Source organism: Peromyscus eremicus, chromosome 3 (assembly GCF_949786415.1).
Source record: "Peromyscus eremicus chromosome 3, PerEre_H2_v1, whole genome shotgun sequence".
NCBI lineage: Eukaryota > Metazoa > Chordata > Mammalia > Rodentia > Cricetidae > Peromyscus > Peromyscus eremicus.
The window spans coordinates 141,530,461-141,554,607 of record NC_081418.1 but is presented as its reverse complement, the minus strand read 5'-3'; the positions used below and the strand labels follow the sequence as shown (position 1 = coordinate 141,554,607).

The 24,147-nt window shown below is 36.1% G+C and overlaps 1 protein-coding gene across 1 annotated transcript; it reads left to right on the top strand.

Moving 5' to 3' along the window:
* The first annotated feature begins 17,581 nt into the window (after positions 1-17,581).
* LOC131906553 (taste receptor type 2 member 103-like) lies at positions 17,582-18,505 on the top strand. Its single transcript, XM_059257166.1, has one exon. The coding sequence runs from the start codon at positions 17,582-17,584 to the stop codon at positions 18,503-18,505; it is 924 nt and encodes a 307-aa protein (XP_059113149.1).
* Positions 18,506-24,147: the final 5,642 nt, after the last annotated feature.

The following is a 24,147-nucleotide window of genomic DNA, read 5'->3' as shown; positions in this document are numbered from 1 at the left end:
GAAAATATTTCTTAAAATCTTTTTGGGTTTCATCAGAATCTTTCTACCTTTTATGTCTACTTTTATTAATTTAAGTTTTTTATTTAGTTGGGAATATTTTCTGTCATTTGTGAATCTTTCTTTTGTGCTTATAGGCAACAATGATCACATTATTAATATTTCTAATTAGCACTATATTTTACAGAATGTCAAGCTGAGAGTTAGAGGTAGTGATATAGTTCCATTGGAATACATGTTTAGTGGGGATGAGGTACTGGTTTCAATCCCTATGCACAAAATTGCACAAATGCAAATGAACAAATTACCAGAGAGCAGAAGTAACACAGCTGCTGTGGATATCACTCTATATAAATAAACACTGATTGGCCAATAGCCAGACAGGAAGTATAGGTGGGACTAACAGAGAGGAGAATTGAGGAAGGCAGAAGGAAAGGAGTGACCACCTAGAGCCGCCTCCAGGACAAGGAAGATTTAAAGTACCGGTAAGCCATGAGCCACGTGGCAAAGTAAAGATTAATAGAAATGGGCTAAATATAAGACTAAGAGCTAGACAATGATAGGCCTGAGCTAATGGCCAAGAAGTTTAAATAATGTAAGAGTCTGTGTGTTCATTTTATAAGTGGGTTCTGGGACTGGCGGGACTTGGAGGGAGCTGGAGAGAAATTCTCCAGCTACACACAGCCCTGACACAAAGCAGGCATTTTCTTCATCTTAGAAACAGAAAGTAATTGTGTTGGTGTCTTTTGGAATGAACATTTATCAGGAGACATTCATCAACTAATAGACATAAAAAGTGACAGAGGTGATGCCAGCTCAGTGAACATACTACTAGCTAGAGAGCATCGCAGGGGCAATGCAAGTCTAAAGTAAATGCTAATTTACATACGTGATGTATTCCAGCAATGCAAGTCTAAAAAGTAAATGCTAATTTACATACATGATGTATTCCAGCAATGCAAGTCTAAAGTAAATGCTAATTTACATACGTGATGTATTCCAGCAATGCAAGTCTAAAGTAAATGCTAATATTTACATACGTGATGTATTCCAGCTGGTTATGGCAGAGCCCAAAATGTTAATGTGATGTTAACATGAGAAGAATTCAAAACTGTGTTCTATAATTTTTAAGACATTTGTTGTGGTAATCAGTCTCATTCCTTTAGGAGCACTATTAAATATTGTTGGCTACGGTACCATGATATTTCATAGCCTTCAAGATATTTTAATCTCATATATAATAATGTCCTTATTCCTCAGATTAGAATCAGTAGGCAAATTTTCTAGCTGCCACATTGGTTTATATCAATCAGATATTCAGGATTAGGTTGTAAGAAACCAAAAACAACAACCCATGAATCAATTTGATGTACACTGAGATGGACATGAAGCAAATCTGTAAGGGAGTACACTGATATTGGGAAACTCCCTTTCCATACAGTTGACCACAATATTATTTTGTATGTTTCCAGGTAGTAAATTCAAACAAGGTAGGTCCTATACCCTGAAGTGCCAGAGAAGGCAGTTGTATGAAGAAAACCTAAATTGTGAAATAGTTCAAATATAGTGTCTCTATAAATATGATTGAATGATTATACTAGTATACTTTCATGATATTCTGCCTGAAATTCATCATAGAATTAAAACAAAACAAGAACTTCACTGCATTTCCATAAGGCAAGGGCACATACAACTTATAGTTAAAATACTAACAGAGGGACCAAGGAAGACACCTCAGTAAGTAAGTTAGAAAGTAAGTAAGTAAGTAAGTAAGTAAGTAAGTAAGTAAGTAAGTAAGTAAGTAAGTAAGTAAGCAAGCAAGTAAGTAAATAACTCAGAAGCCAGTCAGTCAAATGATGAAAAAGTATGAGGACCTGAGTTGAAATTCCCAGATGTCACATCAAAAATTGTGTTAGTGTAACAATCGCTATGATGAAACACCATGACCAAAATCAAGTTGGAGCAGGAAAGGTTTATTTGACTTACACTTCCACATTGTAGTCCATCACTGAAGGAAGTAGGGACATGAATTCAAACAGGGCAGGAACCTGGAGGTAGGAGTTGATGCTGAAACCATGGATGATTGCTTCTTCCTGGCTTGCTGCTCATGGCTTGCTCAGCATACTTTCTTATACAATAGAGTACCACTAGTCCAGAGGTGTCCCCACCTACAAGGAGTTGTGCCCTACCATGTCAGGCTTCATTTCTAGGCTTACTTAGACAGTATATCATTCCTTATTTGCCTTGATGCACACAGTGATATAATAGAGCAGATGTTGGAACAAAGTGAAGGAAAATGGATAGTATCTGAAGATCTAGGAGATATTAACAAGCAAAACATAGGGAATGAAGGAGACACTTGTGTAGATGCATTTATGCAAGCTTCTGTCTGCTCTTTCTCACAACAGAAATTTTTTGCTTGCATAGGTAAAATAGCTACAAGTTTTAGGAATGTTTACATTACTACTGTGTGAAATATACTTCAGATTGATTTTATACAATCTTAACAACTATATTGCTAAATAAGAGTGTGATGCATGCTAAATGTTAATTAATGATAAACATGGATTACTAAGTTGAGGAAATGAAGGGTGGTTTCCCAGAAATAAATGTATGTTTCTGGTTTGTGTCTATGTACACGTGTATGTGCATGACTGTGAAAGAGAAAATTCACTAGTATTTCAGTGCTAATTTCTGAGGGATGATGGTCTCTATGAGATTATTAGTTAGCTTTGATAGCTTTGGGGAAGAACTTTGGAAAACATGCATAGATCATTCACAGGGTATCATTTTGCTATGTTTAATGAAATTCTTCTTCTATATGTCAGTATAGATTTTATTGCCTTCTGTGTGAGTTAGAATTTTTTTTTTACTTTACTTGTCTAGAAATCAAACAGTCAAGAAAAAGTATATAGACACCCAAATCTGATGACAGCAGAGGGAACTCATGTTCTCCTTCAGGATCAACTACAGAGAACCCCAGGCTGCTATGTATAATGCCTGGGTTTGTGGATTAAACTCAGCCTGACTGTTTTGGATAATATCAGATGTTTGTAAATAAAACTATGAACCAACTCACTAGTTAGTCTCGATGTTTGACATTTTATCTGAGAGTTTATAAAAATGGGTATGTTATAAATTTTCAAGAATCATGTAGACATACATAACACTTTAGAAGACTGCATTTGCAAATCTTCAGCAGCTCAGTGGAAACTGGAGCATCCTCTGTTGACAGTGAGCGCTGTCCTGCAGGTCACATTCACCATTTAAGTGTAGAGTTCATTGCTGTGGAATAATCCTCTTGTATACTCTAAAGAGTTGTCTCTCAAATTGGTTTAATAAAATGCTGATTGGCCAGTAGCCAGGCAAGAAGGATAGGTGGGGCGACCAAATTAAGGATAATGGGAAGGAGAAGGGCAGAGTCAGGAGCCACCAGCAAGATGCCAAGGAAGCTAGATGAGAATTCTTTACTGAGAAAAGGTACCAAGCCATGTGGCTAAACACAGATAAGAATTACAGGTTAAGTGTAAGAGCTAGTTAGTAATAAGCCTGAGCTACCAGCCAAGACTTTACAATTCATATAAGCCTCTGTGTGTTTATTTGGGACCATGCAATTGGGACATAGAAATTTCCAATTACAGTTCATCATAGGAAATTTTGGAAATGCATTTATGAACACCATGGACTGGCTCAAGAGAAGAAATCTCTTTAGTGGATCAAATCTTTACTGCTCTGGACCTCTCCAGAATTAATTTCTGTGGTCACTACTCATAGCTTCATTGATATCTACACTGTACTCAGCTTTAATGATTACTGGGAAAGTTTTGAAAATAATTACTATTTTTCTGGACAATGAGGAAACATTTCAACATCTGGCTTGCTACATGCCTCAATGTCTTTTATTTTTTTCAAGATAGCAAATTTCTCAAACTCTCTTTTGCTTTACCTAATGTGGAGAATTAAAAAAGAAATACTTTCAAGGATACTTCTAGTGTTTTACTCACTTCATTTTTAAACATTGATGACTAGATGGATGCCCCTGCTAAAATAACCATACCTGATAATCTAAGCTTCATTTTACTCATATCCTTCACTGTGTTCCTGATTATTCCCTTATCTTCTCATCTTCTCATCTTTTCCTTGTGGAGACATCTGAAGACCATGTAGTACAATGCCAAAGGTCCAGAGATGTCAGCACCTCAGCCCACATAAACACACTGCTGATGGTTTCTATATACTGTCTTCTCTCTTTCACTTATTTCACAGTCTTGGGACTCTGACATTTGGCTGAAAAATCCAATTGTGTTGCTTTTTGAAGCCCCTGGGATTGCTTTTTCCCTCAGGCCACACCTGTGTTCTCACTCCTTGAAACAGTAAGCTGAGATGGACTTTTCTTTCTGTGATGTGGTGCTTGAGGTGCTGGCCCAAAGTTACAGAAATGCTCAGTTTTAATATATAATATACTGGTCATAATTCTTCATATTTTAGAGCAGTGTTCTCAACCTTCTTAATGCCATGATCCTTTAATACATTTTCTCATATTGTGCAGATCCCATCTGTAAAATGATTTTCTTTGCTACTTCACAAAGGTAATTTTGCTAATGTACTGAATAGTAAGGTAAATATCTGATATGCAGGATATCTGATATGTGGCCCCTGTGAAAGGGTTTGTCTAACCCCCAAAAGTTCTTATTGTGCACACTGTTCTTAAATTTCAGTGTCACCCACATGAGAAAAGGAAACTGAGTCAGGCATCATATTAACTATTTTACTGGGGTATTAATGGTAACAATAAGATCACAGTGTTCTCTCCACAAGTGTGTTTCTGAGGACACTATCTTCTCAGTCACTTTCTAAAATATAAACAGCAGGAAAGTTATGGCTGAAGTATACAGTCAATAAAATGAAACCATAGCAACAGTAGCATGAAACCTGAGACCTATGGCTCTCTCTGAAGTAAGGTGTGAGTCCATGATAGGACTCCCTAGTTTCTTTCTCAGCATGTTTCTTTTGGGCATATAGGAAGGCTATCGATTTTTGTAAGTTAATTTTGAATGCTGCTACTTTGATGTTTGAGACCTATATCTCTTTCTGAAGTAATGTGTAAGATTTACAAGGAACATGTTTTTTGAAATGAGTACTTTATACATCTGCATATAAAGTATGATTTGTTCATGGAGAAATTAATTATTTATTTCAAAAGGTGTCCAAAAAGACTTAAAGTTGGTGAGTTATAGGGACAACATCAGAGAGACAGATTGAGACATGATTTTTAAATTCTATTCTGTGTCTTTCCAGCTAGGTAGATTCTGCTATAATTTGAACACTGACAAATTTAAAAATAAAACATATAGACACTGTTATGGTGATATTTTATTTGTGCTCTAACAATTAAAGATTGCCTGAAAATCAGAAGGAGGAGCTAGCCACTAGTTAACCATAGAAGTCTGGAGGTCTGTACAGACAGACAGGAAGTGATAGAGCTGGTCAGAGAGAGGAAGTGATAAGGCAGAGTGGAGAGAGGAACTTGATCTCTTTCAGCAGAGGATTTTGTAGGGGTAAGAACTAGTGGCTTGCTGCTCTGCCTCTCTGATCTTTCAGCTTTTACCCCAATATCTGGCTCTGTTTTTTTTATTAATAAGACTGTTTAGCAATTTGTGTTATACACTGTTGAATAAGAGGATGCTGAAGTATCATTGACCATGGAAATTAGATCTCTGTAGAAGATGTGAGACAAGAACAGGCAAGACATGTGGTGGGAGGTCAGCTTGAATACAGAAGACAGATGATCAAAGAGAGGTCACTGTTTTACATCAGAAAAACAACTCAACCCAAGTAGTAATCATTGAGGAAAAAAGGCAATTGAGGGAAGGCCCATGTTCCTCAAAATCAGAATTTCATTGGAGAGCTTGTTAGAAACTAGAGTCTTCTTATGCTGTCCCAGAATATCTAAATACAAATATAAAAATTGGAGTCTAGTATTGTGTCATTTCAATATGGTTTTAAATTTAATTTTTACAGTATTATTTGAGAAATGAAGTGAAAGTCATTTATGTTGAGTATATTAAATTCATAACTGCTATCTATATTACTAGAAAGGTTGGCCTTAGAGATAGCCTTGCATGTTTCAGGACTAAAAGAGAGGTTTTATTTGTTTTAAAAAACTGAAATCTAATGAAGGTGTGTGTAGGGGTAATGACCTTTAGACTTAGGTGATCGTTTTTGGTTCTCAGCAGAAACACATTCCTTCTGCTGGCTTCCTTATGGAGGATATTCTTGTTGGTTTCCAGGAGGAGGTGAAGATTGCTGTTGGTCACCTTCTTGTAGTTGTTCCTGCTTTGAATTGTCACCTTCATTCCCTGAACTAGTAGATGATTCAGGAATGCTCACCTGAGATTGAGAATCTGGGTTTTGGGTTTGTTCATCAGCCTCTGTATGGATAAAGAGCAGATAGAAGACCCTTTTCTTATATTCTTTCTCTGACCTTAACACTTAACACTTAATCTGTTCTCTAATGACCTGTCTGTCTATCCATCTCACTTTCCTTACATCTATCTCACTTCCTCTTTTCATAAGCTAGTAATACAAAAAATCTCATACATGTGTTCCTGGGACAAGTATGTCCTTAAAATGGACAAAATTAGGTTTAAATTACCTTAATTTAGCAAGAAGATGTTTAAAAATTAGAAAGTAAATGAAGAAAAACTATTAGTAGCGTTGGTATGGCCAGTGATAGTTTGGGACATTGTATTGACTTGCGGCCTGTGTGTTCACATCAGTTCTTTTGAGTCCTGTGTTTAAATAAGAGTTGGAGGCTGAAGGTGCTAGAGTAGCACAGTGGAATCCTAGGGGAGAAAAGAAAAACAGAGTGCTGGTCCAGATAGCATTTGCTGAGAAAACTGGTCACCTATTTTTTTTAATCACAAGAGGGACACAGTTGAGTATAGATACACCAAAAAAAGACACAGATCTCTATTTCTGCACATTTGTTCATGAAACTATACAGTTTTGGAAAGAAAAAGACCCAAAGAAGGAAGCCATAGAAGTTCTACTGTCACTGAGGAACTAGCATTAAACCTTTCCCACATGGCCTCATCACAGTAGTCCTTTCTGAATGTGGACAGGCAAACTTCAATTGTCATCAAAACTGTGACTCTTACTGAAGTTTATTGCCTGGCTCATAGTCTTGAGGCTCAAGAAGGAGGCAGATTGCTGAAGTTTTAGTGGGCTCCCATACTCATTCATTTCTTTCCATCAAAATGATGATAAGAAGTCACTTGAGCAGCAATTCTCAACCTGTGGGTCGTGACCCATTTGGCAAACCTCTGTCTCCAAAAATACTTACAACACAGTTCATAATAGTAGCAAAATTACAGGTATGAAAAAAACTTTATGGTTGGGGTCACCACAACCTGAGGAACTGTATTAAAGCATCAAAACATCAGGATGCTTGAGAACCACTGCTCTAGAGAATCAAAGACTGAAGAAATAAACAAATAGTTGATGGAGGAGAAAATTGGGTTTTCCCTTTTGTCACAGAGGGGATTATTCACTTTGGAGCTCTAAGAAATAAAGCACAAGATTACTTGAAAAGTTAAATCACAGATCTCCAGAGATCACAAATGTTTTGCAGGGCAAAGTAACCCCCAATTTCTACCCACTGTACTATGAAAAAGGAGGTCAGTCAGACTGACTCTGCTGGAAGAGGGGGAAGATGTGAGAGACTTGGTGAGTTCTTGCTTTCTTAACTGTCACCTACCTACGTGAAATTAAACAATCAAACATCTTTTTTTACCTCCCTGGCAGTCCCCAAATTACCTACTTATTTTCGCTAAATAATCCATATACTTCATGTTGTTTATTCTTTTGAGACAGTCTCCTGTGGTGATATTGTGTTCCCCAATGTATCGTGCACCCTAACAAATTTATCTGGGGTCAGAGAACAGAACAACCACTAGACAGACATAGAGGCAAGAAAATGGTGGCACTCACACCTTTAATCCTAGACTTCTGGAGGCAGAGATCCATCTGGATCTCTGTGAGTTCAAAGCCACACTGGAAACAGCTAGGTGTGGTAACAAGAGCCTTTAATACCCGGAAGTGATGGCAGGGAGCAGAAAGGTATTTAAGGCGTGAGGACGAGGAACTAGAGCTGGTTAAGCTTTCAGGCTTTTGAACAGCAGTTCAGCTGAGATACATTTGGATGAAGACTCAGAGGCTTCCAGTTTGAGGAAACAGGATCAGCTGAGGAACTGGCAAGGTGAGGTTAGCTGTGGGCTGTTTTGTCTCTCTGATCTTCCAGCATTCACCCCAATAACCAGCTTCAGGTTTGTTTTTATTTAATAAGACCTGTTAACATTTGTGCTACAGTCTCCTATAACTCAGAATGCCTTAAACCTCAGTTTGTAGCTGAGGATGACATTGAACTCCTGACCTCCGGCATCCACCTAACCAGTGACGGGATTAAAGGCATGACTCACCTGATACCTGGTTTTACTCTACATATTTCAGTGTTTATTTTAGTATCTGTTTACATCTTTCTTTCATTAAACCCTTTGTTTCTGCCCACATGTTCTCTCAGGAGGTGAATCTAAGAGAAAAACATTTGAGCAATGTTGCTTGGTATAAAACAATGTCTTCACAGTCGGTCTCCTTCCACCAGCCTTGCCGTTTCCTGTGCAACCTGACAGCATCACTGGATCTCTTAAGGAATGAAACTCTTACCCTTAGTGCTTTGGTCCTTCTTATACAGTTTCAAATGTATACTAATGCTGAAAAGGTGAGGATGTAACCAACAAACTCAAAATCTAGTTGTTCTTCACAGTTGCTTCCCTCCTTTCTCCTTTGCTCTAAGCAGCATTGTTTTCTATCCCCCAAACACAGTCACAAACACCCATATCTAAATTCTCATACCTTCATCTGCACTCTGAGGTGAGCTCAGGGCCGGCAAGACCACCGTGAACAGGACGACTAGAATCTTGGAGAAGACTCTAGAGTTTCTCTGAAGTGTGTGCTGGAGAATGAGAGGAATCTCCTTTAATGAGTGGCAGAAGAATGACGGCTTTGCAACTCCACTGACCTCATATCTGTCACTCTCTTTTGGATTTTGATCCAGCATGATACTGTATGGAGGAGGTTGTCAGTGTATTTCTAATGGATACAGCACTTGAATAATATTGTTACTGTATTGAAGGAACACTCTCCAAGCAATTGACACAAATATAAGAATTTAAATTCCATCACTACTTAAATTTCTTTCCTGGTTGTCATAACTGCGAAATTAAGTGTAACTGTGTATTGTGAGCTTATATTTAGGGGTGTGACTGTATTTTCCAAGCAGTGATGATATAGGCTTACAGTGAGGTTGTAAATGGCTCTGTTGCTGTATCGAAAAATGAACATGTTAAGTAATTTTATTACTATAGTCCTCTCTCCACCAACAATAATGTTCACACCCTCCATATAAGATATAAGCTAATTTCCTTTGACAGAAACTAATTTCTGCTCAACTACCAATCTCATCAATTAAGTAATGCTCAATGCATCAGGATGCCACATGACCAAACAGTAATACAAGTTCAGTCTACCCAGATACAAAAATTATCTTAGAGTGAGGATATGTAGCTCTCATCAGAGATACACTGGTGAGGTATATATGGTATAACATATTTTGTTCTCATTAATAGAGTTAAGGTTATTAAAGCAAAAGTAGCCAAGGAATCCACAATGGTGTTTCCAATGTAGAGGAACAAGGACACAAGAGTCCTGAAATGAATTATTTTGTTTTGAATCCTAAGACTTTTGCAACCTCTCCTTTTCCAGAATGATTCATTAGGTTGGGCTTTAACTCTTTTAGGAAATACATCTTTTATCACTGCCACTATTAAAGTCTGATCAAGATTCAATACTTGATTATCTTGTCTGATCCATTAAATGATCCATTCTCTTGCATTCCTGGTTTGCCTTCCAAATGCACTTGATACTGTTCTCTCAGATTGGCCTTTAGTAAGAAGACTTTGTTCACCATAATCTTGACAATTTCTACTTTTCACTAAATTTGTGAAAATGGTGTGTTGATATCCTATGCCATGTATTGATTACTCCTTATATGCTCATGCATTTTGCATTGGAATTTTTTACATTAGTTATAATCAAATCCTTCTTGGTTTCTAAACCAATCTCTAGAGTTCCTTATACTAACTTTAGTTTGCTCTTATTTTTAGTTCATTTTTATGTCTTTTAAAAAGAATTTGTCAGCCGGGCGGTGGTGGCGCACGCCTTTAATCCCAGCACTCGGGAGGCAGAGCCAGGCAGATCTCTGTGAGTTCGAGGCCAGCCTGGTCTCCAAAGCGAGTTCCAGGAAAGACGCAAAGCTACACAGAGAAACCCTGTCTCGAAAAACCAAAAAAAAAAAAAAAAAAAAAAAAAAAGAATTTGTCATTTCCCCTTCTCTCTGTTCCCTGTCCTCTCTCTAACACCTCCCATACTCTCTTCAAATATGTGTTCTATATTCATTATTTTTACTCATTCATACAAGTGCACACACACAGACACACACACACAAATATACATATGGATATAGAAAAGCTGATGAATTAGTTTAGTGTTGCTCAAGGTAATCAAAGTAAACTTTAAAAGATCAACAAAGTCCAGCTAGAGAAGTTGACAATAGATCAGAAGTTGACAAGAGATTACCAGCCTCTTCTTAATATATGCTTAGGCAATTACATGGCAGATAAGATTGAAGGCCATATATATGTCATGTCCCTGGAGAGGAAGCTACAGCAATAAAGTTAGATTCATTGGCGTTACCTCTGCCTACACAGAGGCTCACATTGATAGGCTAAGAATGATTCAGAAAAAGGGTAAAAGAATTTTTTGCCTTTCTTAGGAAAGTTATTTGTGCAGAGCCACTGTGGTGTCATATGACCATTGTTTTTAACAGCTGAGTAATAAATACTTCATTGTGTAAATGGTAAAAGAATTTTTTTACCTTTCTTAGAAAAGTTATTTGTGCAGAGCCGCTGTGGTGTCATATGACCAAGGAACAAAAGAATGCCAAGATTAGACATAAAACTCTATGAAGATATGATATATAAACATTTGCCTGCCTCACATTCATAAGTGGTCCCTGGATATGATTAAAAATTCAAAAGTGCCCTAACACTGGTTCCCCTGATAATGATTGAGTTTTTATGGTTTCCTTACTTTTCAATGTTCCTTCCTACAACTATATAATGTATAGATAAATGTGGAGAAAAATCTTTGTCCATTGTTTTCTGTTTTTCCATGTATCTGTGATATAATAGTCTGTCTTTGATTTAAAAAGAAATAACAACTTGTCCTCAGGACCATCATTGTCTTCTCTTCTTTCAGGGTTTTTGTGTGAAGATCTAAGCTTTGAGTATAGCTTCCCTGTTATTTCTAGGCAATGTAATCTCACAGCAGTTTTCTTTAGGGCCTTTACAATAGTGCTTCTCCTTCTTCCATGTTTGTGGACAGACACTGAGAGTGAGTTTAAAGCTCAATTACCCACAGTTGCATTGTCTTCAATGGTGTCTTGCGTTTAGCTTTGGATTGTGTGTGTGTGTGTGCACATTAATTATTCATATATAATGTAATATATAATAATTATCAGCAGACAATTGTATGGAAGATGAGCTTTTCATGGCAAAAGCAGAGAAAAGAGGGACCCATTAGTAAGAAAAAAACCTCACAGAGCAGTTCCTTTAAACTCTTCTGCGTGCATCCAGTGTATTTGCATGCTATTGATGTTGAAGAACCATTCAAGCCATCTCCTGAGGACAGAGGCTTATGCATCTCATTAGTCATTCCCCACATCCACCATATACTAGGTTTTAAATTTTACTATCTGTCATCTAAACTTGATCAATTCAAATTACATAGAGCCTAGACAAGGCAAAATATTGCAAAGCAGTGGAAGAGAATATGTATTTATTTGCATTTGAGTAAATGAAAATTCAACTTTAAGTTCAAAAATCAACACATGAAATTATGGCTTGTAGTAAAGTTATGGGTTAGAGTTATTTTACATTGCTTTGGCATTACAGTATATAAATAAACCTAGCATTGAACTTTATCTTTGCCTTAATTAATGTTTCTTTCCTCTTTAACATTGGTCAGAGTCTAAAAGCAGCAAGAACCTTGCTTTCCACCTAGAAACCATGTATTGGTAAAATTTTTGCTAGAAGATTATAAATCTCACCCATTTAGGTTTGCCTTCTATTTTGTCCTCACTTAAGTAGTAATCATTGTATTTTCCATCTAAATTGCAGTTTTTGCTTTATGAAAATTTGCCAGTGTCTCCTTGTAATCTGTGGTCTATCTGCCCTGACTTTGGCAAGAGAAGTTATATGCCCCAAGATGATGGAATTCTTACTGTCTTGGCTGTATTCAGAATTGGTTTTCTTTGAGAATGTTAATATACTGGTATATAACTAATAGTTCATCCAAGTTAGTATAATGATGAGTGAAAATGTTCTTACTGCCTATTCAGGAAGTAATCTTTACAGTACCTGTTGTGTTACTAACTTCAAAATGTTTTATTTGTTCATGTTTCAGTGAAAATTAAACTCATTAATTTCCAAAGATTACTGGCCAGAAAGACCTCAGCATTTGACTTTCTCTACCTGAGAGAGCAGGGATGTGTTGGTGCACTGTTATACCTAGTATTTACATGGGTGTAAATAGGAAGATGCAAACTCAAGCCCCGATTCTTGCAGAGTAAGCATGTTGCCCACTGAACCATCCTCCTAGTCTGACTTTGGTGATTTCCAATCTTCCCATGGTGAACATGTATAAGACAATGTAGGTATCACAATCTGTGGGAAATACGACATGGAAGAGCTAAATGGAAGACACTGTAAACTTGTCAAATGTGATTTCATTAAGTCTAGCAAACTATACTCTTCATTACATCCTGGTCTGTGTCTCACTGTTAACCTATTCCATGTGCACTATTCCAATAAGAAGAGACTCTTTTATAGAAAAAGGTCTCCAGCTCCCAGCACTATGGTTCACAAAAGTCCTTGCAAATTGTGGTCTTTCTCCTCTTGCTGTTTGTCAGATAGTCTCTTGTGTAATCATATCAGGTCAGAGTTGTGATGTTACAGAATAAACTGGCCCATTTTGTTGTCAGGATACTGGTGCTTTTGATTCTACACCACTGATTGTTTTAGTTTAGGAAAGAAGCACAGGCATGCCAGCTTGTTTTCTCAGTGGCTGGCAAGACTCTCACTGAAAATGGGAACTTTCAAGGGAGTTCATAGTCACTATCAGAACCATCAAAACTATGGTGTGCCTATGATAGAATGCTATTGCTCTCTATATTAATTCAAGAACTTGTACTTCTTTCTTATGTTTCAATTTTCATACTACTAATTAATGTACTATATTTAATGAGTGCAATGTTTAGGCATTATTAATGAACCACTAGCAAGTGATGGAGTCCTGACATGAATGTGTGAAGTATGTTACATTTCTTAACAAATAAAGGTCCAGTTATTTGAGTTACCCTGATAATGACTATAATAGAGTTGAAAAACTTTCACCATATCAAGTCATTTAGAAAATATTCAGAGGAGGTGCTATTCTGCCCAGTAATGATCCTAGGGATCATTGGCCAGTGTAAAATTAATGTATTATGATCTGCAATTACCCATATTTCACCTGGCTCTGGCAGAACCCAAGTATATTCACTGAAGAATGTGATACAGGATGGACACAAGGTGTTTGTTGCTGTCATAATGAATTTCATTCTTCAGAGAATAATTTTAGTATAACTTATTCACTGTCTATCAGTTGTGGAGAGATTTAGAGGTCTCCCATTGGTCTTGCTAACAATAATGATCTTCATACCACAGGTCAGGGATCAATGTTGAGTTTTAGCTAGTCCCACACCTGTGAAATTTCAACTACATATTCATGACTAGGTAAATTACTACAAACCTATTAGATAATATCAGAATGGACAGGAATGAAACATTCCAGGAGCATCTGTAATATGGATACTCCAATCCCTGACATCTTTACAGTTCCCAAATATTAGGTTCATTTTGGACTCAGTTCCTGATAAATTCCCATAGTATCTGGACGTGTATCTTTTCTCTAGGGAAATTCTTTCTGGTAATGACTTTAGCTTTCTGGGAACACTGCACAGATACTTCATGATATTTTATTAGCCATATCTGACATATTCTTGACTAATTTCCAACAAGGAAAATGAGACTTCCTCTACCTCTGGCATCTGCTTCTTTCAATTTGTTCAGTAGTAACTACTAGTTAGTTAGGCTTTTGGATTTCTTTACAGAGTAACCTTAGGAATTAGTTTTTCCACCTCTACTCTTTTTTAGAGACTGACTCTCAGTGTGGATGAGGCTGTCCTTGAACTGATCATGTTGCCCACCTCATTATTTTTATGTTTTACAGACTTACAAAGTCTCTTTGACTATATACTTAATGAACTGACTCCATAAACTGCTGCTATCTCTACTTCCGTGACTCAGACCATAGAAGGGTCATCAGTGAGTCTATGTTGCCTCTGTTTAATCTTAACTCTGAGGGACTCTCAGCAGTAATGAAGGAGACTCATTTCCAGGACACTGTCCTTTCCTGGTTCATTATTTTGTCCACTGAGCACAACAATTAATTTCTTAATGGTTCTTATTTTCCCTAAAAAGTGAGTATCAGGGAAAATACAGGCTCAGTTTTACAAATTATAGGAAGTTATGCTGACCTTGCTTGAGACTATACACCATCTCCTTTTTGAGAATATAACTTATGGAATACAGTTCCATAGATGAATAAGCCAGGTTGGCCAGATTTATCGATCTTCTACCCATCCATGTAATAATATCTGTGTATATAACTATCAATGTATCTATTCATGTATCTTTCTATCCATCATCTATCAACTATCAATCATCTATCTCTCATCATATAGCTACCATCTATTAACCACTTATCAATCACTTACCATCATCATTTCTCAATCTATGTATCTACATATGTCTTATAAACAGAAAACACTCTTTTCTTCTAAAATGTAAAGCTTATATTAAAAAGCAATATAATACATTAGTTGAATAAGGATAACAACAATAGACATACTAAAGTGGGCAGAGAAAACCCCTTGAGGCCTCGACCCTACTAATAAACTGTAGCCACCAAGGAATTCTGAGCAGAAAAATAGTCTTTTCCAGGGATGAGCATATCAACTGGTTATCTTATACTAAATAGCCATCCCTGAAAACATATGTATACACACTGAACATGCTGTATTTACATATGCATATTACAATAATTAATGAAAAAGGAGGAAAAATGAATTTGAGAGACAGCAGGGAGGGATATATGGGAGGGTTTGGATGGAGGAAATGGAAGAAGGAAATGATATAATTATGACCTGAAAAAAATAAAAGAAAAAATTAAACTAACAATAAAAATTATTAAGAATCATGACTCAGTAATTTGTTCACTTGAGTTTTTAAATAAATTGTAGTGATGGTGATCCAGAATGTGATGTAGTTTTCTTCTTTTTAAATATAAATATTGAAGATGAATAGTTAGTGGGTTATTACTTAAAATATAACGATATAAACAGAGAGATGCAGTGAAAGCATTTTGTTCAGTTAAATCCTTTTAAATTGCTTGTATTTTGTAGAGACAGCATATTAAGTATCAATAATAAAATAAAAATCAACATTAATGCACTAGTTTGTAAATATATGTAAATGCAATGTTTACAAAGACATTCATACAGACAGCTCCCGTCTGAGGTAATGGTGTGTCAGTTTACTCTGTAGATGAAATATGTGGGTTTTCTTCTCAAGGCCACTCTCACTGTTTCTGGAAGAACCACCTTTCCTAGGAATTGCTGTTCAGGTAGAAGCTCAAATGTTTCCTATGTATAGTGACAGGTACAGGGCTGGGGTGGGCTCAGGGAAACACCTGGGATTTCTGTCGCTCTCTCCCAGTAGACACAAGTTCTATCACTTTTTAAAAGACCTTGAAGTTCCAGTAGCAGCACACACTGCACACAACCCCACCCCTGAGAGGGTTTTGCATTTCTCTTTGTCTTCTTCCTTATTTTTGTCACATGGAAGGAGTCATACTAGGAGGACCTTCTTGCTTTTACATTGATGGTAAGGTTATATTTTCTATTATTTTGTATTCTTAGCAAGTTCCCTCAAAATATTTCAATAGGTGTCCTAATTTACCTCCTGAGCATGGCTTACCTCTAAATCTTGAGTTTCCCCGGCCCCAGGAAACTGAGGTTGTGGTCATACTGGAATACCACATCTTTTCTGAAATCTGCATAGTTTTTTTAAATGTTGTTTTTATTAATATCTCTTCATGCAGCCCAGACTAGCTATGATCTTGTCTTCCTATGTCAGCTTCTTTGGTGCTGGACTGTATTTATCCGTGTGCACAATCCTTCCTCTTCCTGAAACTTTATGACACATTTTCCTATTATCATTGATTCTTTTGTTGTATTTTGGAGAATGGTATGATGGCTTGAGTGGTTTTCCAGACTTTCTAGGCACAATCTAGGCAGTCATCCTTCATCTGCCATGATACCCAAGTTAGGCCAGTGGCATAGTTCTTGATGCAAAGTGGAGGAAACAGATAATGTCTGAAACTCCTTGGTGTTGGTAGGGATCAGATGCTAATGAAAGGAAACAGTTATGAAGATTTTTGCTATGGAGACAAAGTAATTTTATCTTTGTATATTTTATAGCACTGTAGGAAAATCTCTATATTTCTTTTTCTCATAGAATACAATAGTCACAAGTTTACAAATTTTTATATTCCTTCTGCATCAGTTATACTTGAAAATCATTTTACACAATGTCTTCACCAGCTATCACGGCATCTAACATGAAGGAGATGCACAATAAATGTCAAGCATGAATGTTTGAATTAAGAATGAAGATTTGGATAGAAATAAACATGTTTATTTATTAGAGTATATTTATATGTACAAGTATATGTGTGAATGATGCCCTTATAAAAAGTAAAATCATTACTATCCCCAGTGCCAAGTATTTTAGGAGTAATAGTTTCCATCATTTATTAGGTAACTGACAATGTTTAGGAAGGATTTTGGAAAACATGTATAGGGCCCTTTATAGATAGCATTTTAATGTACTCTATGAGCTACTTATTTTATATGTGAGTCCAGATTTTTGTTTTCTGACTGAGTTATGTTTCTATAATGTTAATAGTTCAGAAAAAAGTATCCAGACTAAAATATGTAGATAAGACAAAACAAAACAAATAATTATAATTTTATTTTCATGGCAGCATGTAGGAAGTCAATGTTTCCTTCAGTAGCAACTACAGAGGACACTTCAGGCTCAGAGTATCTGGATGAAGTTCTGCTTGGCTGTATTGAACAACAAAAGCTTTTTTGTGGAGAAAACAAACCAGCTCATTAGTGAATTTTGGTATTTGATTGACATTGACTATGAGAGTTCATGAAAGTGAGTATGTTGGGAATCAGACACAACATTCTAGAAGATTGCATTAGTGCATCTTTGGTTGTGCAGAAGAAATCAGCACTATGGCAGGGATAACAAGCGCTGTCCTACAGGTCACATTGATAACTATTGTAAGTGTGGAATTCATCATGGGAAGCTTAGGAAATGCATTCATGGCAGTGGTGAACATCGTGGACTGGGTGAAGAGAGGAAAGATCTCTCCTGTGGATCAAATCCTCACTGGTCTGGCCATCTCCAGAACTGCTTTTTTGTTTATATTAATTACAAGTTTGTTAGAAACATTACTGAGCCCAGCATCAGTGGAAAAGAGAATGATAATGCATACCACTTCCTGGACAGTGACCAATCATTTCAGTGTCTGGCTTGCTACATGCCTCAGTATCTTTTATTTTCTCAAGATAGCCAATTTCTCAAACTCCATTTTTCTTGCCCTCAAACGGAAAGCAAAAAAAGTTGTTTCAATGACACTGGTGGTGTCTCTGATGATCTTGTTTTTAAACATTATAGTCATAAACATACTCTGTGATAGACCTAAAGTAAACACACCTTACTGGTCTAGCTCAAATGACACTTTAAAAGTTTATGCGCTCTTTTTATTTACCAATACCATGTTCACACTCATCCCTTTCACTGTGACTCTGATTACTTTCCTCCTGCTCATCTTCTCCCTGTGGAGACATCTGAGGAACATGCAGTACAACGTTGAAGGATTCCAAGATGTCAGCACTGCGGCCCACATAAAGTCCCTGCAAAGCGTAGTCACCTTCCTTTTACTATATATCGTTTTTGTTATGTCACTTTTTTTACAGACTTGGAATATTAGCTTTCAACAAAAAAAACTTATTGTTATGGTTTTACGGAGTACAGGAGTAGCCTTTCCCTCAGTCCACTCATGTGTCTTGATTCTGGGAAATGGTAAACTGAGGCAGGCCTCTCTTTCGATGCTATGGTGGCTGAGGTGTAAATACAAATATACAGAGAATTGAGGTCCTTAAAATATGTCAGGTATTCTCTTTCACATTACAGAGAAAATTCAGCTTGTAATAAGTAGATTTTAGATAGGAATCAGGTTTATGAACCTCAGAGGTCATAAGCCTTCAGGCAAAGAATTCATTAGAGAGGCAGATAGAGAATATTTCTGTCTGTGAGCAGGTAGCAATGCAGGGTATGAGGATAAGCTTCTGTTTGTCATGGAGAGCAGATTGTTTTATAATGTCTCTTGGGGACAGTGATGGGGTGGGGAGAAGTTGTACTATGAGGAAATGGACCCCATGTTAGCTGATATCATCTAACCAGAGATGGAATCAGTATGTGTTTTGATAGTCTGGCTACAGCGAGTGATTCCAAGGGTTGATGGACAGTCCTGGGTAAGAGGCCTTTGCAAGTACAAAGGGACTACTTAGTGTATAATATAACAGGTGGATAGTATTTCTGTATTCAGTCATTCTCTTTTTGGGGTCCTGCTGTCTGGAAATGTCACAGGAGGTGAGAAGTACTGTTGTACCATGAGTTCTGGAGAAATGAAAGACTGCAGAATAGGGGTTCAAGTCCATGATGTGATGGTATCTAGAGGGAAGAGAGATTTCAGGGGTGTGGGTGAATCTAATGATAAGGGATGTTTATAAGTATAAATTCGTTATTTATCAAATGTTTTTCAATTGTATCTACCTTTATGAAATCTAGAAAATTCTAAGTAGATTAAGCACTATCCAAACACAGTCCAGGTTTGCAGAAATAGTTCAAATATGTATATTGTCATAGAAAGATGTACATAAAGACCGCTTAAATTTAAAAACAGATATTGATATAAGTTAAGTATCAATAATTATATTTTTAAAGATTTAAAAATGATTGAGTAATATATGAGATGTGTCTATACACATACAAGTGAGGCATGAAAAATACAAAATTATTTCATTCTATGACAAAAGAGTGAATTCATAATCTAGAAAAAGTAAAAATTGAATATATAATAGAGGTTTGGACATCAGATAAACTTATCCAATGTTTGAGTATAAGATCAATTTAGAAAATTAAAACAAAGAAACAAAAAACTTTTGGGCCACCTAGCAAATGCCTTGACCTGCTGAGTTAGATCCTTTCTCCATAGGATGTCTAGGGGGATGCAACTAATGTCACTGTCTTGTCCTCTGACATTCACACACCACCATGAAGGATATCCACTACACACTGATAGTAAATATTTCCTTAAAAAAGAAAAACATTTTCAGTTTCTTCCAGTTTCATACCTAAAAGTTACCCATATTATTCCAGTATAATGCAAACTTGGGAGTTAGAAATTGAGATAAAGACCTGATAAGTCCAAGGAACAGCAGAGGGTTGAATGGCTGACCCTCTCTCCACATTTTTCCCCAATCCACCAGCCCTGGAAATCCCCTGGGAATCCCACTTCTCTCTTCTTGTCCCCCTCTAGCCAACTAGCTCAGTCCTCCAGCAACTCTATGGCTAATCCCAGTCCTCCAATCATTGACTCCATCTGTTGATTCAACTTGGCTTTATTGACACAGTGGAATGACCATATGAACAATTCTCCCACAACATTTCCCACTTTCTGTGTAAATAAAAACAAAATATTTCAATTCTAAAATAGAAAAACTACATACAATAAGAACAATTATCAAGTAAGATATACATTCACAATGTCCAGTTCATTAGTATTTGGCAAAATCAGAGAAAATACCCTATTATCTATCCTAGCTTGGTGAGTTCAAAGTTTTGTACCTAATTTACTTTGTATCATAACTAAGGAAAACTGTAATTATAATTACCTCATCTTTAACCCCTATCAGATGCTTGAGAAGGACATAATATTAACCTAGTAAACAGAAAGTGCAGAATAAGCAGCTTCTAAAATTAGGAAATGATGGAGACTTCTGGCTGCCTGGACAATCACCCAAGGTTCCCTCTGTGATGTTGGAGCATCCATCTTCAGTCTACAGGCCTAAAGTACCTGACAGACTTTTCCATGAAGCAGTAATTTTGAAGGACTGTTCTACCTTATCTTGGCAAAGTTCAGCAGCTGCCTTCATTTGTGTCCTGCTTGTCCAATTTGGACAGCAACTGTCAGCAGTTGAGGCAAGGGCAGTTTCTTTGCCCAGTGTCTAACTTTGCCACAAATGAAAGCAAACTCCATATGGAGGTTCTTTGATGTCCATCATCCTCTTTTGGAGTAAATTGGCGCTGCCAGGAGCACATGTGTCTCACTGTTATGAAAAGTCTTATATTATTAAAACATTAAAATGCCAGAACTCTGAAGCATTTGAAGACCGTGAATCTATTTAAAATATGTCTCTGATTGACCTTGAAAGCATACCTAACATGACTATATGTTTGATTGTTATAGATGACTAACTACTAACCTGTATTTCTTTATTAACCTAAATAGCTTTCAAGGACTAGAACTTTACAATTTTAAATGAGCACATAGGTACAATGCCTTAAACAGGAATAGAAACATATAATACAGTATAATAAAAATGTTTGTATTAATATACAAAAGTATCTTAAACAAACATAGAAACATGTATACAGTATAACAAAAATAACCTTAGATTTACATCAATATATAAAAATCCATACCAATGTAAAATATTTTTGACTAGTAGTTGCTTTTTTAGTTTGAAAGTGGATTCAATAATCTACTCTTTTATTCTATCATTTCTATATCTCCCCTTTTTCTTTTCAGAATGAGATGCCAGAATCTAATTTTCTTTGCTTAGTTTCTTCCTCAACCATGACCAATAACAGCTTGCAACCAGCCACCTTAAATAATGACAAACCTCTATTAAACAACCAAAAACCATCCACTATACCTCTTGGGGATGTGGGTGTCATGTTCTTAAAATTATTTTCTGCTTTCTAGGGGTGATAGCATCTTTAGGGGACTCTGAGAAAAATTGAGATAAAGATCAAGTTCTGTGAGAGTCAGCTTTTGTCTAGTCTCTGTTTGATGGGAGAGTGCAAGGCTTATCTGAAGTCCTGACTGGAGGAGTTTAAGAGGCTGGATTATCTTAGATAACTTATTTGAAGTTATCCTCAGAAGACTGTAGTCCAAAGCTAATATTTGGGTAGCCTAGTGGCATTACCACAATCCAGGTGGAACAGTCATTGTGGGGCTCCAACATCCTTTTGGAGACTTCAAAGGTCACTGCTAGGAATGGTCATGGTTCACTGCAGAAAATTTAAACATTTTAAATGTCATATGCAGCAGATATTGGAGAAGTTAAAGGACCACAGTCTATTAAATACATCTGGGCTACAAAAACTTAGTTACTAATTACCTGCTTCAGACTCAAGCTCATAATCACATACAGGAAACTAGATAAAGCCTATTTATAGAATTAGTTAGTACTCTATATGACCATTAATATCATAACAGTTTATACATATATATATATGTATGTATACATATATATCTCATAAAATTTGAGATAATATTTATACATTAAAAAAGTTTTAAAGAGTCGATATAAAACCAAAGGATTATGAGATTAGTGGCAATAGAATAGTCTCAATTTTGTTTTTTTTTGTTCCATACCAGGTGGTTCTTTGGAAATGAGACAGAGATTTTGGATTTTCCTTTAACATGCATGCTTGTGTTTAGAGAAGGAGAGAACTATGCTCCAAATCCAAAGTTGGCTTTAATTTTTAATTGAATCAGGAATTAAAAAAAGACCACTTGCTTTATATGTCTGTAGAGAACAGTAGAAACAAACATTTGGGAAGATTTATGAGATATTATCCTGTTGGAAGTGTGCTATACCATTAGGCCAATTACTCTTTTTCTTGGGACATTTTCTCTGTATGATTTGTCCTTCTTTTTCAGATGTCTCATTTGTCCAGTGGACTTCAGATTCCTTAGTTGGATGTTTTTATTGTCCTGTAAAGACAAAAACAAAACCCTGCACTAGCCTTAATTTAGGGAATTTCCCTTCTTGGCACAATGAATGGCCACACTGTTTGATGAACTACTGCCTCTCTTAACCAAGAAGTCTCTCCTATTCCAATCTAATCTTTTTGATGGTATCCATAGCTTTTTTTCTCCTGTGGAAACAAAAGCAAAACCTCTTCACTAATGTAACACATATCTTAATTTGCATTCTAAGGTCAACACATACTTAAAGTATACAAGCTGATTTAATTCAGTGTTTTTTTTCTTTCTACTATCCAATGCCTCTCTGCAGCTCTTTTTCCTTAGTTATTAGCATTGAAAAATTTAAAGTCAATAAAGCATCTGTCTTTGGGGTTTTATTATTCTTTTCTGTTTATTAAGCATATCTTTTAAAAATGTGATTAGATATTTTTATAATTTCTTGTCTTGTAGGATTGTGTGGTATACCTGTAATATGCTTTATGTTGTAATATGCAAAAAACTGTTTCATTTTACTAGAGACATATGCTGGAGCATTGTTAGTCTTAATTTGGACAGGTAATTCCACAATGGCCATAACTTCTAATAAATGTGTGATTACAGAATCAGCCCTTTCAGAACTCAAAGTAGTTTCCCATTGAAATTCTGAATATATATATATATATATATATATATATATATATATATATATATATATGGTGTGAGGCACATACTTTAATTTTCCAAGCTCCACAAAATGAAACACAACCATTTGCCAAATTTCATTTCTCTGAGTACCCTTTGGATTACTTCCTGCAGATAGTGGAGTTAGGTTATATAAAGAACAAATAGGACATTTCCTTTACGTGTTGCCAAGTAATAGAAAAATCTTTCCTCAAATTCTTGCTATTAACACGGTGTTTCTCTTGAAATACTGAGGCTTTTAGCTCATTTCCTAACAATAACTGATCAATTTCATCATTACTTTGTGCTAGAGGGACTGGTAGACGAGTATGGGATCTGATATGTGTTATATATAAGGGATGGTTTCTATTTCTGATTATTTCTTGTAATTGAATAAATAACAATGTTAATTCTGAATCATTTGGATAAGTTAAGCAGTTTCAATATGTAAAACAACCCCTTCTGCATATTGAGAGTCAGTAACTGTATTAAGACGCTCTCGAAAATTTGATAATACTATGAGAATAACATATAATTCTGTATTTGAACAGAATCATAAGGGTTTGGAGCCACATTACTTAAATTTCTGACTTATAACCTGCCTTTTCTGATTTATTTGCATCAGTATAAAATGTAGGGCTCCAGAAATTGGTCTGCCTCACATAATGTGAGGAAGGATCCAACTAGTTATTTTTATAAACTGAAGTCTCTTTCTTGGGGATATTTGTTGCTAATCTTTCCCAAGAAGCTCTTTGTCAATGTTCATTTTCTTCCTATAATGAGGCAATTTCAGCCTTAGTAAAAGGCACTACAATTTTCCTTGGGTCTATTTCTGTTAATTGACAAGTCTCAATTTTCCTTTCAGAATCAATTCAGAAATATTTTCTACATAGGTCTTCAATATTTTACTCTGTTTGTGAGATAAAAAATATCCATTCTAAGTTACTATCTTTTCTCTGCATAGGAATTCCTGTAGGGGAACAGTAAATAAAATGTGTAAATTTTCTCAAATAGATGAATGTTTAAATTAATTTGAGAAAAGGAAGCCTTAAAAGCTGAGCATAGTGATGTGGT